This window comes from Ailuropoda melanoleuca, chromosome 1, assembly GCF_002007445.2.
Source record: "Ailuropoda melanoleuca isolate Jingjing chromosome 1, ASM200744v2, whole genome shotgun sequence".
Lineage (NCBI taxonomy): Eukaryota > Metazoa > Chordata > Mammalia > Carnivora > Ursidae > Ailuropoda > Ailuropoda melanoleuca.
This window is the reverse complement of record NC_048218.1, coordinates 291,377-308,080: the sequence shown is the minus strand read 5'-3', so window position 1 is coordinate 308,080 and position 16,704 is coordinate 291,377. Positions and strand designations below refer to the sequence as shown.

General features: G+C 47.0%; 1 protein-coding gene across 4 annotated transcripts in view; it reads left to right on the top strand.

Annotated features, from left to right (window-relative positions):
* Positions 1–16,704, top strand: part of PCNT (pericentrin) — a 131,382-nt gene that overhangs the window by 46,743 nt on the left and 67,935 nt on the right. For all 4 annotated transcript variants that reach the window (XM_034654113.1, XM_034654121.1, XM_034654105.1 and 1 more), the window contains 4 exons: positions 2,168–2,637; positions 4,122–4,689; positions 11,757–11,882; positions 15,095–15,241. In XM_034654113.1, coding sequence (XP_034510004.1) covers positions 2,168–2,637; positions 4,122–4,689; positions 11,757–11,882; positions 15,095–15,241 — 1,311 coding nt within the window. The remainder of the gene's footprint in view (positions 1–2,167; positions 2,638–4,121; positions 4,690–11,756; positions 11,883–15,094; positions 15,242–16,704) is intronic.

The following is a 16,704-nucleotide window of genomic DNA, read 5'->3' as shown; positions in this document are numbered from 1 at the left end:
GCTGTGCCACCCAGGCGCCCCTGTTCTTCAGTTTTTTATTTCTGCTCCCTTCTCTCCTTTCCTCTTGGAACTCCATTTACATGGAGGTTCTATCTTTCAGTTTCTGAGATTCTGTTCGTTTTATTTTTTTGAATCTTTTCCCCTGTTAGTTAAATTCTGTTGATCTTCCAGTTCACTGGCTCTTTCTTTTGTTAGCTCTAATCTGCTTTTAAGTCCATCCAGTGAATTTTAAAATTTTAGATAGCATGCTTTCCAATTCTAGAATTTCTATTTGGTTATGGTTTTTGTTGTTGTTGTTGTTGTTTGGTTTTTTTTTTTTAACCTATTCAGTTCTTCTTAAGAATGTCTTTTTTCAGAGGGGAGGGGGGTGGGGGATTGGGATAGGCCGGCGACGAGTATTAAGGAGGGCATGTATTACAAAATAACACGTATGGTGTTATATGCAAACAATGAATCATGGGGCACTACCTCAAAAACTAAGGATGTGCTGTATGGTGACTAACAGAACATAATAAAAAATTTAAAAAGAAATAATGTCTTTTTCTTTGCCACGATTTTCTGTTCTCTTATTCATTATGAGCATATTTTTCTTTTGCTCATAGATGCAGTTAGGATATCTGCTTTTAAAAACTTTGCTAATTTCTTTTTTTTTTTTTAAAGATTTTATTTATTTATTCGACAGAGATAGAGACAGCCAGCGAGAGAGGGAACACAAGCAGGGGGAGTGGGAGAGGAAGAAGCAGGCTCACAGCAGAGGAGCCTGATGTGGGGCTCGATCCCAGAACGCCGGGATCATGCCCTGAGCCGAAGGCAGACGTTTAACCGCTGTGCCACCCAGGCACACCAACTTTGCTAATTTCAACATTTGTGTCATCTTGGGGTTCCCCAATGATTGTATTTTTTTTTTTTTTTAGCATGGATCATTTTTCCCGTTTATTTGTATATCAACTAGTTTTGGATTGTATTCTGGACATTGTAAACGATATATTGTGGATACTCTGGATTCTGTTATGTACCGCTGAAGAGTATTGGGGTTTTGTTTTTTTTGTTTTGTTTTGTTTTATTTTAGCAGACATTCTGACTCACATTATATCCTCTTTGTGTTGGTCTGCTCTTGGAATCTGCCCACTCATGTATGCATCAGGAATCAGCCTGAGATTTGGGCTAAGTTAATGCAAAGATTTTGCAGCTCTCTCTCTGGTTCTGTCCTAATGGGCTTTCACCTCTCACTTTCTACCTCTTCTGTTCAAACAAATAAGATTATGGGATTTCTATGTGCATGGCGTGGACAGGTAAATTGCCCAGTGCCATTTCTTTCTTCTGGGTATCCAGCCCTTCTCCACAATCTATCTGCTTTCAGATGCTCTCTCAGGCCTTCGGGTAGTTTCTTATATTTTTTTCCAGTCTTTATAGCTGTTACCCTCTGGGAGTGTTGGCCTGATTAGAGCTTCTCGAGCCCTCTCCAGAAGCTTGACCCTAAACTTAATTTTTTTTAAGCAAACTGTATACCCAATGTGGAGTTTGAACTCATGACCCTGAAGATCAAGAGTTGCATGCTTTACTGACCGAGCCAGCCAGGTGCCCCTTTAATAACTTAATTTTTAAGTAAGGAATTGAGGTCAATCTTCAATACCATTTTTACTTTTGTTTCTTTTTGATGATGTTTAGTAGTTTATTGACCTACTTTCTTTCCTTTTTTGAAAATGAGGATATTTTCCTACCTTCAGCTTTGTGATTCACCTGCCTTTTCACAAGATACTCTTTAAAGTTTAGATTTTAGTTCATCAGTCTTTTGACCAGGTTCCTTGTGGATAATGGAATATAATGAAGCCAGGCCACAGACTTGAGCTCGTTGCATGTTTGCTGTTCTCATTCTCACGGACTTCTAGGTTTTTTTGCTGATGGTGGCTCTGCTCTGGGGTGGTTGGCCTTCCCCTTGCCTGAAGCCCTGTGATGTGCCTGATTTTCCCCCATTACTGGTCTTGGCGCACAAAGAAGGCCTCTGACACTGTCCTTGTTTGCTCCACACACATGTGTGTGTTAAGTTCGGTTAGTTTTTGACCAGGCCTGCCAACTCCAGAGGTTAACAGCCAGTTTCTGGGTCATTACTGCCAGTAATCTTCTCCTTTTATTTCTTCTGTCTTAAATGAAATTATGTTATCTGTAGGTAAAATATAGCTTGGTAGAAGATCACCAGGAGGAGCTGAAGAAAGCGAAAGAGAAATTACAGCTGATGAAGCAAGAATTCAAAGACAAAGAAGCAGAATGGAAAGTGGCAAGTGAGAATGTAAAGAGAAAGGCTGAAGAGGAACTCACGCTGATGCTCCTTGACCTGAAAGAACAAGCTGAAGCTGAGAAACAGTCAATAATAAACAAGTTTGAGCTACGAGAAATCAAAATGAGGCAACTTCAGGATCAGCAGGCAGCCCAGATCCTGGACCTGGAAGGATCCCTGGTGGAGCAGCAGGGCCGTCTACGGCAGCTGGAGCTCGGGCTTGCGGGGGATGAGTGTCCACAGTGCAGCCAGTGTGGCCGGGAGCCAGGTGGCCGTCTGGCTCCTGCAGACCAGGACTGGGAGCTTGCCACACTCCGCCTGAAGGAGGACTGTGCCCTCCAGCTGATGCAGGCACAGAACAGGTAGGTCACATTCCTGTAGGAGCGTGTTCGCTGTAGAGCCATCTGCCAGTGTCCCGCCTGAGGCCTGACCCCAAGATGCCCAGCAGAGCGTGAGAGGCAGGTCCCTTGGGAGGACGTGCGGTGGGCTTTCAGCAGGGCGGGAAGGTCTGCAGGAAGGTGGGGCAGAGTGCAGTATGTACTGAGTCTCAGTAGGCTTAGTAGTCTTCACCCTAAAATGACAGCGGGATAGGGCTACATGTCCCATAACTGATGTGCTGGAACAAGTCAGAGACAGTGTCCAGATCCTTCGCGTACAGTCTGTTCCTTTGACGGACGCTACTGTGCATGCAACTTCCACGTCATTTTTGTTCTGTGCACATTTTAAAATTTTAAAAGCAAGAATTTAGACCTCACTTATCAAAAGGACATGCAGTTCATCCATATTAATTCTTTGTGTTTTTAAAACTCAGGTATTTTTAAAAATAAATGTTTTTTCCTCAAATTTATACATACTTCCCTTAAATTTTAAATATTTAGAAGTGATTTGGTTCTTTGCCTCTCTGGCAGTGCTGTTTGCAAACCCGAGCTGTCGTGATTGGGGGTGTTGTGGTCTTGGGGTCGTTGGACTTGCTGGTGGTGCTTATTCTCATGTGCCAGCTGCCCCCACCATCATGAGTGAGGTGCAAGAGCTTTTGATCTGGGCTCTGAGAACTTGAGTTCAGATCTCGACCCACCGTGTGTAAGCTGGATGGACGCAGGCATTTTGCTCAACCTCACAAAACCTCCGTGTTCTCCCTGTGTGGTAAGCGTAATGGGATCATCTGTGGGCACACTTCCAGAGTCATCTGGTGGAGGGTTGGCACAGAGGTAATCCCAGGTCTTACTGTTCTTCGTGTGAACTGACCAAGGCGTGTCACTGATATGCAGTGTGCGCCCCGTTGAGGCTTAGGCCTTTTCCAGTTCCTGGTGGGGTCCTGGGCACTCAGAAGCGGGTCTTTCTGCCTGCCTGGGTTTCTGCAAGGCAGCACCACCTGTGGCTCTTTTTAATTCATGTCCCTTAATTCACACCCAAAGTTTTTTTGAGGTCTTTGAGTGTTTTTTATGGCCCCGTGGGCTCCTATAAGCGACCCTGCTGCCCCTTCCCTGTTGAGGTCCTTCTCGCCACGCGTGAGTAGTCACACCTGCTTTGCCATGGTGTCTGTCGGAAATACGTATGCGGTTTCCTGCTGTGGGTCCTGCGTCCTGCACTTTGGTCTGTGAGCGGGGATGCCTGGGCTCTGTCCTTTGAGCTCTTCTGGCTTCGTGTGGCCCCTTCACTCTCCACTGATTTCTGGTGGTGGTGCTCTCAGGCCATCTGTGGCAGAGGGACAAGGAGCAGGAGCAGTTAAAGTGTGGCGGCGATGTAGTGTTTCCTATACGAAAGGTGAGTAGGGGTTTCCAAGTGAGGTTGGTGCTTTTACAACCGTGTGTTCTGCTGCCCGCGTTCACTTTGCATGTCCTCTCAGGTTTTTAAAAGAACGTAAAGAAATCACAGAGAAATTCACTGCGGAACAAGATGCCCTCCTTCGGGAGGCCCAGGAAAAGCACGCCTGTGAGCTCCGGCTCCTCCAGGAGAGACACCAGCAGCACGTTCTGTCCTTGACGGCGGAGCTGGAGGCCAAACGCCGGGCCGAGGTAGAGGGGCTGAAGGCCTCCGTGGAGAGTGAGCAGTGGGCTCTTTCAGAAGCCCGTGTGGCTGACTTGCAGACAAGACATGCGGCTGCGGTCAGCGCTCTGGAGGCAAGACACTCGTCACACCTGGATTCTCTGGAATCGCGTCACCTGTCTGAGATGCAGGCCATGCGGGAGGAGCACAGGTGGGCCCTAGAGCAGCTGACAGCAGAACTCGAGCAGCAGCTGCGCAAGAAGGACGCTTCTCACCCCACGGCTCTGACCCAGCAGCTGGAGAAGCACCAGCTGAAACATGGCCGGGAGCTTCCGCCTGTAGACCACGGCCTGCGGACGCAAATGAGCACGAATCATGTTGAGGGTGTGGAAGCCCTGGCCCCCGCTGAGCTTCGGGGAGCACAGCAGGTGAGGCAGGTCTCAGGGCAGATCTCTTCCTGCCGTCCGCCTGTGTGTGTCTGCGAGCGTGTCTCATGTTCTGCCATCCGTGGCGACTGGGGCCTTCCTCACAGATGGCTGTGTGGTGGGTGGACGGGTGGATGGAGGTGTGTGGGGCGCATGGTGGGTGGACGGGGGCTATCGCGAGGGGCACGTGCAGGGCCGCATGGTGCGGGAGAATGTGTCCGCGCCCCCAGTCCGGTCCAGCAACAGTTGCCTGTGCAAGGCGGCCTCCCCCGTAGTCTCTCTTCTGCACATTGGTCCCTGCGCTGCACACCCCAGGCTGCTCCCTCTGATCCGGGGGCACAGCTCTGCATAAACTCTTAGCGTGCGTACACTCAGACCCAGTTTCCCATCGTCTTCTCTCTCGTCGTCTGTTTTGCGCTGGGTGTGCTGTTAGCTTGTTCTCGTGCACCCACCTTCCCAGTCAGATCACCTCCTTAGTGAGTACTTCCCAGCCCTCCCAGTGCAGACCCTGCCTCTTCTCTCCAGGACGTCCGGCCCTGTGCCCTGCAAAAAGCCCACCAAGAGCAGAACGTGAGGTGTAGCTGTGCCTGTCGTCCCTGTTCTTGCTGTGTTCTCCGCTGCTTCTCAGGGCCTAGAGCGGCAGGGACTCCAGGGAGCCTGCCGAGAAGGGATGTGATGCCCAGGGGCCAGCCCCTCCTCATCCCTGCAGACGTCTTCAGGTGCAGCTGTTATGAGGTGCTGGTGGCCCTGCTGGACGGTATTGGTGTGACCTCAGAGGTCAGGGTGGGGAGGAAGGATGGCAGGATCCATCCACCTGGGGTGTACCTGGCGGGCAGTGTCCTTGGAGGGCAAGGCCCTGACCTTGCAGGCAGCAGCAAAGGCACAGGTCTGTTCCAGAGGCATCTGATGGCTGGACGGAAGAAGGGTTGGGTATGCTTGTACTATCTGAGGCAAGCGTTGACCGCGGCCCTCAGGAAGCATAGGGATGGGAGGGCACAGAAGCGGGCTCAGGACCCCTCCAGGGGCGGAGCTTAGGGGCCGCGAGGTGTTCCTGATGCCTCACAGGGTGTGCTGGGGTGAGATTGACCGTGGTGCTGTGGGGGTCATGGAGAGGCTGCGGCGCCTGGGGGGGTCTGGGCTCACAGGAGGAGGCCGTAGCTGAGGTGAAGAGCCGTCGCTGCACGAAGGTGAGGACCGTGCAGGGCGCGCTGCCTCAGCTGTGCCTGTGACGTGTGTCACACAGGACGTGTGCGCTACGGCAGGTGCTCCCAGGAGTCCGCGCACTCGGGGTTCGTGTTCCCATTCCTGAACGTCGTCAGAACACGTATGTGCAGTGTGTCAGATCGTGCAGCTGCTCTTTTGAAGGAGTTTGACAAAGCAGTGGAACTCTTTGAACACGTGAGGCTGCCATGGAGAGGGACTCACAGGCTGCGAGCCAGCCGGGGCCCTGCGTGAACTGCCGTGGCGCTCGTGTCCTTCAGTTCCCTGTGCGTCTAGGCAGGATGGCGTGTGAGGGCGCTGGCTGTGCACCCCGAGGCCCTTCTGCTTCCGTGTCTTTGGATTTGAGATACTCCTGTCTCCCGTATCTTCCCGTATCTTCAACGTCCTTCTGGGGGTGAGAATCCACATACAGAGTGCTTCGCAAATACTCGGTAGTTTTTGTGAAGTGTTCTGTCCAAATTTATTGAAATTATAGATTTTTGTGAGTGGTATTTCTGTGGGGCTTTTTAAAAAGGACATACTAATACCTCCTTTCTAACCCTGAAATAAGGCCCTAGTGTTCCCTGCGTCTCCTAGATTAATAGTCAGTGTGTTCAGTTGTCTGTGTAGTGATCAGCTGATGTGTGAAATTAGTAGTTAAACCATTTCCTCAATAACATTTGCCAGAATGAGAATTACAGGAGATTATAAAAATAAAGGAAGCATAAAAATGAGGTTTATCCCCATTTGTTTGTTTGAAAAGTCTGGGAACTGGCATTTTTCTTGAACTTTGCTTCTTGGACTCTTAAGTTGCCTTAATCTGGCCACTCTGGGTGGGTTTCTTGTATTTGAGGGGATAAGACAGAGGAGGAACACACACTCACAAGCCTGTGTCCTCAAGATGGCTCAGAGAGACACAGCATGACCCCCACTGGGAGCCAAGGATACAACCGGTCAGTGAGGAGTTCACATAAATAGTCTTTTCACACTGTGCTCTTACTCACCTTTCATTAAGAGAGGATGAAGTTTCCTCCGTATCACCCGCCATGCCTCCTTAACCCTCTCAGTGTCCCCACAGTGTCCCCTTAACCCCCTCAGTGTCCCCCGTGTCCCCTTAACCCTCCCAGTCCCCTCGAGTGCAGTGCTGAGGGGCCATCACAGAGGGGTCAGGTGGCTGCCGGGAAGATGCTTCACTACAGGGAGGTATAGTGGTGGACCGGAGGTGGACAAGCAGTTGTCCTGTCAGCTCCTTCCTCGTTCACAGTCCTTGGGAACAGTGGGGTCCTGGCAGATTCCGTGTGCCTGGCCCCATGAGGATCTTGGGAGCAGGATGCGTGAAACAGCCCTGTGTGAGATGTGCACGCCTTGGCCTGTGTCTGCTGTGCTGCTGTGGTCGGCAGACCGGGATCCGGTCAGCGCGTGTGCGTCTGGGGTGACTTAGTGATACCCAGGCGTGAACGGCTGTCCCTCTTCTCTCCTGAGGCACAGCGCTGGGACCTGCTGAGGGCGTCTGTTGGAAAGACGAGGTCCCATTGTTGCCTTTCTCCTGGGTCTCAACAGACTACAGCCCTCCCTCCAAGGACGGTTGCTGATTGACTCCTGCCCACTCTGTTACGTGTGGGGACACAGAGCCACGTGTCATTTCTGTACTTGGGCGTACCGTTTTTGCATTTCTGTGCTGACTGCTATCCGAGCGCTCCCACAGCATTTTGTAAGTATTTTTCTAGTTGTACAAGCAAGTAATTGCTTGAGTAAAGTGAACCCTCTGCTCTGCTACTAAGGAGGTGAACAGTAGATACTTTTTAGTTGACCTTTGTAGTCTAGCTGGTTTCACAAAACAGCTGGACTTGCGGGAAGGTGGGAGGCTGTTTCTGACCCTATTTTAATTTTTATTGGAGAAAATTTCAACATGGACAGAAATGGAATAGTTCAGTAAGCCTCTGTCTCTGGCTTCCCATTGGGGTACACGCCAGTCTTAATGCGTCTGTGCTTCCCCCCCACCCCCCGCTTATTTTGCAGCAAATCCTGGATATCGTGTGTTTTCATCTGTAAATACTTCAGTATGGCTTTACCAAGTAGTGTGTTTTTCTTCCCCCAAAAGAACATAACTGCAGTCCATTCTAACTTAAAAAATGAGCAGGAATTCCTTAATATTGTCCTACATCCAGCCCAAGTTCCCATCTCTTCCCGTGGTTGTTCGAATTTGGGTCCACACAGGGCTTCATGTGCACGGAATCTGTTTTTACTGCTTCCTGTGATGCTGGCTAACCCGTCACCCTTACTCCCGTAAGCATGTCTGTACCACTCCACATGCCATCAAATCAGGTCCCCGTCTTGGTGTGGAATACTTCTGGGTAGTTGCATGTTCCTGCTGTGGCCTTCCCTCCCGTTCTCCCCTGCAGGCAGATACTACAGAAAGCCTTGCTGGGTATTTTCTGGGCTGCCAGGGTCATTGTCCCCAAAATAGCAGGGACATGCTGTTCCTCCTCTGGCAGGTTTTATCTGGGCCACAAATATCTTTGCACCTGTTTGAAAAGCAGGGTCACTTACCAGAAGAGTTATTTCACATGCGCTTGTGAGCTAATTGGATTACTTTCCAGGTTACTTCCCTTTGGAGTTGCTTCTGAGAAAAGTTTTCTGGAAATGTAAGCTTGATTTCCTTTTCTTAGAGATGTGCATCCGGTAAAGAAATCTCCCTTGTGTTGATCACACTAAGCAGAGTTCTGGAATGCAGAAGTAAACTGCAGTATGGCCAGTATGAATTGCTCAAGGCAATTTCATCTTTTCTTCAGTTAAAAAAAAATCTATTCATATGATAATTTTTGAAAGTAGTAAGGTAATTTTAAATATAGTTTGAATGTTTTTAATTCATTATCAGTTGAATTTATTTTTATTATATTGGGTTTTTTTTTTAAGATTTTATTTATTAGAGGGGGGGAGAGAGGGCGAGCACGCATGGGGTGGGGAGAGGGACAGGGAGAAGCAGGCTCCCTGCTGAGCAGGGAGCCCGAGTCGGGACTCAGTTCCACGACCCTGGGATCATGACCTGAGCTGAAGGCAGACGCTTAACTGGTCCACCCAGGCACCTATGTTGGTATATTTTATGTAATACTACCTTTTTTTTTTAGGCATATCTGTCATGGTTTTTAATGGTTAAAAAAAAATATATGACATCTTTCCTAGAGTTCTGTGGATTTTTAGAAAAAACTGAGAATAAACTTTTAAAAGTATCTTTTTCTTATATTGACTTTACCGTTTAGAATATGGAGAATTAAATGGAGTTTTACTCATTTAGATCAAATAGATATGATGATCAAATAGATATAATTATCTGTGAGGAGGTCTTATGGATGGGAGTAGGGGTCGCATGGGTCAAGGGAGACATGACTTTGAGCCTCTCCAGTCAGGTTGAGGGGGCAGCCTGAGAATGTGTCCTGCCGGACGTCCACAACCATCCCAGAGCCACTGGGCCTTCAAGGTCCAATGGCTGGATGCTGTCCTGCAGCCTATCCTGAGTGCACACCCTCAAAACTGCCCCACCTGACTCCTGAGTGTTTCCTGGGGGCCATCCTGCGGTGTGAGGCCGGGTGTCCTTCTTCATAAGTTCCTACTCTAGGCGTGGGCGTGCACTGGGCAGGACAGGGATGAAGTGCCTCCACTGCCCCCTTATAGGTGGAAAGTCAGGGCCATTGCTCTTGCCCACAGTGCCCATTGGATGGGTGTTTGGGTTTGCCACTTGCTTCATTGAGTTTATGCTATCTTGTCATACTTTGTATGTCTCTATGAATTGCCTTTAAAACCCTTCCTGAAACAAAGTGATGGGTAACAAGCGATATGCTTAGCCTCCAGTCTCTTTTAGCAAGTGCAGCTCTGTGTTGTGTGGCCACAGGTGAGGGGCTACACTCCCTGCAGTAGTGACACTGAGGCCCAGAAGGACCACATGGCCAAAGAGAGGGGGCTGGAGCCTGCTGGTCACGGCTCCTGTGGTACCAACTGCAGGTGCCCCAGTACTTGAGGGCACGGGTTCCTCAAGGGCATGTGGGGGCGTGGGGTGCTTTTGGATTCTTACCCTGACCTCAAACAGAAGTTTGTTTCTATGAAAGATTGTTGCCTGAAGAAAGTGATCTGTGGCTCAAAAGTTTCCCGAGAACAGTGTATTTAATCCTCCTGCATCTCAACCAGAGCATTTAATGGGCAGAGTGAGCACATGGAGTTTGCCATCATGACCAGTCCCTGAAGGTGCTGAGAGGGAAACACCCTAATGCCTTTGCCAGGGTCTCAGGCCCCAAAAAACTGTGATTCCATTTCCAGCTTGGTTGTGAATCATGATGTAGGAAAGACGTTAGGGTTCGAAGCCCATGGCCAAGAAAGAATTCTTTTTTTTTTTTTTTTAAGATTTTATTTATTTATTCGACAGAGATAGAGACAGCCAGAGGGAGAGAGGGAACACAAGCAGGGGGAGTGGGAGAGGAAGAAGCAGGCTCATAGCGGAGGAGCCTGATGTGGGACTCAATCCCAGAACGCCGGGATCACGCCCTGAGCCAAAGGCAGACGCTTAACCGCTGTGCCACCCAGGCGCCCAGAAGAAAGAATTCTTGAGACATCTTTGGTGCAAAAGGTGGTTTAATTAAAGCAAGGGACAGGACCTGTGGGCAGAAAGAGCTGCCCCGGGGTCATGAGGAGTGGCCCATTATATACTTCCAAGTTGGGAGCGGGTTAGGGATAGCCTAAGTCTCTAAGGAATTTTGGAAGCAAGGTTTCCAGGATCGAGGGGGCTAGCTATTATTAGGAAAAGGTCATTTATTACCGTCTAATAGAACCTTAGTCGTGAGACCCTGCAGACATGTATCGGGGGCCGTATGCTTGGGGGTCGACTGCCAACACGTATCTTTTGGGGGGGGTTAGAAATAAAGGAAGTTTCCGAAGGAACTTTTGTACATTAAAGTAGACTTACAGGATTGCGGTCGGGGGTCAGGCTAGGACGGCCTTTTGCCCTCAGCAAAGTGTCAGCATCCAGGCAGTTGAGTCCCTAGAGGAAGGTCACTCTGCCTGTTTCAAGGACTTGTCAGTGGGCTGTAGGTAGTCAGGAAATTTAATAATTTTTCTTCTGCCTGTGTTTCCCACGTCAGTCATCGTTTATCATGTGCTGGAAGCGGGGGGTGGGGGGGTGGGTATGGTTTTCTCTTCTTGGGTGTTGATGGTTTTCTTCTTTTTCCCAGTGTCCTTCAGTGGTGGCAGTATTTCCTGAGGTCTGTTTTTTTTGTGGGGGGGGAAAGGCAGTATGGTTCCTGTCCCTTGGCCTTGGCCCTGCTGGTCTGTGGTTCCTTTTGGCACTCAGGGTTTTCCCCTGTATCCACCACACTTTGTGGCTGACACTCACGGAATTAGCGTCACTAGTCAGCCCTGATTGCTTGCAGGGCTGCGGCTCCTTTCTAGCTGGAATGGTCTGGATCAACCCCATCCTTCCCCCAGAAGGGGAATTGTGGCTTAAATGTGGTAATTTAAGTACTTCAGAAACTTTGCAATGTGTGATAACTTGGGATTTGCACTTGATGCTTCTTTTTAAAGGTTTTGGAGTAAAATTTATTTCAGAAGAGAAAGTTTATAAAAATAACTTAATGTTACTTCAGAAATAGTTTCTGTAAGTTGAAGGTATAATGTTAGTATTATGCCATGCATGCCCTGTTTTCTGATGATTGTGATTGAGGTGAGAATCCAGAACTTGGAATGGTTCACAGTTCTCTGTAAGCTGTAGCCGGAGTCCTGTGTCATCTCTGTGCAAACACGTGGACTAAAGGTGATCCCGGACTGACGGATGTGTATGTGTGCAGGAAGACCTCATTGCTAACTCCTCCTTCTCGCCGACGCAGGGCACCCTGGTTCCCGCAGAGCTTGAGGCCCAGCGCCCAGCTCCTTTGGCCGAGCTGCAAGAGACAGAGAAGCGGCAGGAGGCTGAGCTGCTCAGGTGCCCGTCGGAAGCATTACCAGAGCAGCAGGTGACAACAGCCAGGGTACTGGGGTGAAGACCTGTGTTGTTGCTGTCCTTCTCATCTGCAAAGTCAGTGAGAAATTTTATTCTGAATTAACGGTGATATGCAAAGTCAGCACAAAGTATTTGCATTGTGTTAGATTTTTCAAGGCAACTCCTTCATTCATTTTTTTCTATTTAAATTAGATGGTTATTATACCTTTTCTGCTAAGAAACTGTCATCAAATATTTTAAATCTGAGAAAGTTTGGGTCTCATTGCCTTGCTTTGGTGACTCGGCAGCCACCTCAGCGCTCCTCTTGCTTGAAGTAGCCTTTTCGTGGAAGAATGTGCAGGATCAGTGAGCACTCCACACCTGCTCTGAGGAGTTTTAACGTAGCTTTATTTTGGTTTTTAACAACAACTTTATTAAAGTTTAATTTACATACCATAAAAATCACTCTTGTTAAGTAGACATTTTAGTGGTTTTTAGTATAGTCACCGGGTTGTGCAACTGTCACTGCTCTCTACTTCCAGAACATTCATATCACCACAAAGGGAACTCCCCACCCCTTAGCTGCCTCTCCCGTCCCTCAGCCCCTGGCAGCCACTGATCTTTCTGTTTCTGTGCTTTGCCTTTTCTGGACCTTATAGACATGGAATCATACGATATATGTTATTTCTTTCACTCAGCACAATGCTTTCTAGGTTTACAGATGCTGTTGTGTATATCAGTACTCGCCGCCGTTCGCATTTGATGTGTCTTTTATCTCTTTTGTTTTTCTAATTTTCCATTACTGCCATCTTTTCATTTGAATTTCCTTGATGTTTATTTTTCTATAGTTAGTTTCTTAGTGCCTGCCCTGAGGATTACAATGAACACTTTATAACAGTATAGTTCAGATTAATACCATCTTAATTTTAATAGTTTAAAATCTATTCTTTTATGTAGCTTCATTTCGTTCTCTGTCTCTTGTGTTAATATCATCATAAAACTACAATTATGTATAATTTATGCTCATTGATTTATTTAGTTTCTTCTAAATCAGGTAGAAGAAAAAAAATTACCAAAATTATGTTTATTTTGTCTTTCAGTTTACTTGTTCAGTCACCTTTACCACATTCTTCATTTCTTCATGTGGATCCAAATTCATGTCTAGTGTCCTTTCACTTTACCTGAGGACACCTTTCAGTATTTCCTAACAGGGCAGGCCTGTTGGTAATGAATGAGTTCTCTCGTTTTTCATTTACCCGGGAATGTTTTAATTTCTCCCTCATTTTGGAAAGACAGTTTCCTGGATATCGAATTCTTGGTTAAGTCTTTTTCTTTCAGCACTGAGTATATCACCCTGCTGCCCTGTGGCCTCTGTGGTTTCTGAGAAGTACGGAGGGAGCTGTTGATCTCATACTGAGGATGGGTTGTGTTGAGTCACTTTTCTTGCTGCTTTCAAGACTCTTTTTCTTAGGCTTTCATAGTTTAGTTGGGATGTGTCTCGGTGTGGATCTCTTTGAGTTTATCCTACCTGGGGTTGATTGGGCTTCTTGTGTTTGCAGATTAATATTTTTTCATCCAAGTTGTGGTTTTTGACCATTACATCATCAAGCAGTCTTTCTACCCTGTTCCCTTTCTCCTCTCCTCTGCGACTCCCATTATGTGTATGTTGGTCTTTGAGGGTTTCCCACAGGCCATGGAAGCTCTATTTACTTTTTCTTTTCTTTTTTTTTTAATATTTTATTTATTTATTTATTTATTTATTTAGAGAGAGAGGGAGAGGCAGAGTGAGCATGCAAGTGGGGGGAGGGGCAGAGGGAGAGGGAGAGGGAGAATCTCTGAGATCATGGCCTGAGCTGAAATCAAGAGTTGGACACTTAACCGGCTGAGCCACCCAGGTGCCTTTCTATTTACTTTTCTTTATTCTTTTTTCTTTTTATTCTCCAGACTGAATAATCTTTCTTGATCTAGCTTCATATTTGCTGATTCTTCTGCCCATCCAGATTTACTGTTGAGCCTCTCTAGTGAACTTTTCATTTCAGTAATTGTACTTCTCAGCTCCAGAATCTCTCTTTAGTTTGGCTTTCTACTCCGTGTCTTTATTGCGGGGCTCTGGTGGGGTCATGCTTTCAGTGCTCTGGCAAGCAGATTTCTCTTCCTTCACTTCGTGTGAGTGTGAGGTCGACAAGGAGTGAACTGTTAGAGCCTTCTCAGGTTTTCTTTGATAGGTACACAGCCCTATACCTGCTTTCTGAATTCCCAGGAATATGTTGGAGCCTTTCAGAGCTCCCTGTTGACATCTCATTCTCTAGTGTTTCCTTTTTTTTGTTTACCTCTTATTGGCTCCAGCTGTGACCGTTTTATCAGTTTCAGGCCACTGTGATGTTAAACAGTGGCTGCTGATTGATTTTGATAAATGGCCTCGGGATAGGATTGTTGACAAAGAGAGCGCTGAGAGATCATCTTCCAGAATGGAGCTTTTTAGTGAGCTGCAAGATTGGTCAGTTAGTGACAGTTGGCAGGGTGGTGCTTTTGGGAGATTCAGACCCCTTTTGTTCCTCCCAGTCCTCATGACTGCCTGGCTCTGGTTTTTGGAGCTATACCGGAGATGGAGTGATGGAATTAGGGCAAGTTTAAATACCTCAAAGCTCGCTGTTTTGATGGAGACTCAGACGTGGTTTTTAGTAAACTCTGGGTTATTACAAGTCTTTCTTAATTTCCAAAGCTCTGAAAAAGTTGATTTTGACAGTTTTCGTCAGCGTTCTCAGTGCTTTTATAGAGGAATACATTTTGGAGGTCCTTGTTCTGCCATTTTGGAAGTGCTGCTTCTGTAGTTTTTTTTTTTTAAGCTTATTTCATTGATATACTTTAATTTGTTAGGTGAACCTTATGAAGAACAATTTTTATTATTTAGGAAGAAGTAGGGTTTATGTTTAAAACCAAAGGAACCTAGGTTTCTAAATATCTTGGATTCTGATGGTCATGACGTCCTGGTGATGGGTAGTTTCTCAATGTGATCATTTGGGACAGGTAGCCAGCTTGTAGGAGAGGCACATTGGAATACATGTGGGTGGTGTGGGTGACTGTTGTGGTGACTTTGCCCTTGTGATCACTGCTCTTGGCACAGTATGGACTCAGTATTTGCAGAATGAACTATGTTTTAGCAAACAGCAAAGAAATGGAACAAGCATCATTTTTAGAGCTTAATGGCATTTTTGTTGTTTTTGTTAATAATGTACTTTTATACAGGGTGAATTTGAAAGTGAAAAGAAAGTTGCTTTGCATGAAAAGGAGGAGATACACAGGCTGGAGTGTGAGCCAGTGCAGTCTCTTCACCAAGAAGAAAGAGAGTCTTTGTTTCTGCAGCTTCAGGAGAGGAATCTCCAAATTCTGCAGGTACGCGGCAAACCTCTTTGCTTTGTTACTACTTTCTTTTGTGTGTGGTAAAGTAGGCGTAACGTAAAATTTACCATTTTAATCATTTTTAAGGGTACAGCTCTGTGGCATTAACCCCATTCCCGAGGTTGTGCAGCTGTCCCCACTGTCCCTTTCTGGAACTGCCCACCATCATCATCATCCACAGGAACCCTAACCCGTTACACACTAGCTCCCCACCCCCCCTCCGGCCCCTGGTCCCCACTCTTCTACTTTGTGCCACTGTGAATTTGACCACTTTCGGGACCTCCTACAAGTGGGATCATACAACATTTGTCCTCTCGTGTCTGCGGCATTTCACTCAACGTAATGCCTGTGGGGTCCATCCATGCTGTTGTGTGGGTCAGAGCTGCTTGGTTTTTTGTGGCGGAATAATGTTCTGTCACATATAGACGCCACACTGTATTTATCTGTTCAGGACCTGTCTGCTGGTAGACCCCTGCATGGAATAACGTTACTATGTGCACACGTGTTGTTCCAGTCCCTGCTGTCAGTTCTGGGGTGTGTGTGTCGAGGAACAGGATTGCCGGGTCACATGGGGACTCTGTTTATGTCTAGAGGAGTTGCCATAGTGCCTTCTCAGCAGCTGCCCTGTCTTACATTCCTGCCAGCCGTGCACAGGGTTCCAGTTTCCCCACGTCCTCGCCAGCACTTGTTTACCATCTTCTCTCTGTTATAATCACCGTCTAGTGGGTGTGAGGCGGTTTTAATGTGCATTTCCCTGATGATGAGTGATGTGGAGCGACTTTTCATGAGCTTATTGGCCATTTGTATGTCTTCGAAGAAATGTCTGTTCAAGTGCTTTGATGGTTTTTCGATTGGGTTTGGTTTCTTGTTGTTGAGTTGTTCATTATTTCCTTTGTAAGTATAGATGTGTATTTATACTAGTTTCTTAATTTTTTTTTAAGTAGGCTTCACACACAACATGGGGCTTGAACTCATGACCCTGAGATCAAGAATCCTATGCTCTACCAGCTGAGCCAGCCAGGCACCCCTATTTATACTATTTTTTGAGATAGTCTCACAATGTGGACCTTTCAGGATTATACTAATACTGCTTCTTTATCTTTTTTTTTTTAAGATTTTATTTACTTATTTGGCAGAGAGAGTGCGAGTGAGAGAGAGCGCACAAGCAGGGGGAGGGGCAGAGGGAGAGGGAGAAGCCAACTCCCCACTGAGCAAGGACCCCGATGGGGGCTCGATCCCAGGACCCAGGAATCATGACCCAAGCTGAAGGCAGACACTTAACTGACTGAGCCACCAAAGCACCCCAGAAAAAAAAAGCTTTGGTGTTTTTTTTTTTTAAAGATTTTTTTTATTTTGTTAGTCACCATACAGTAAGTACATCCTTGGATTCCGATGTAAAGTTTGATGCTTCATTAGTTGCGTATAACACCCAGTGCACCATGCAATACGTGCCCTCC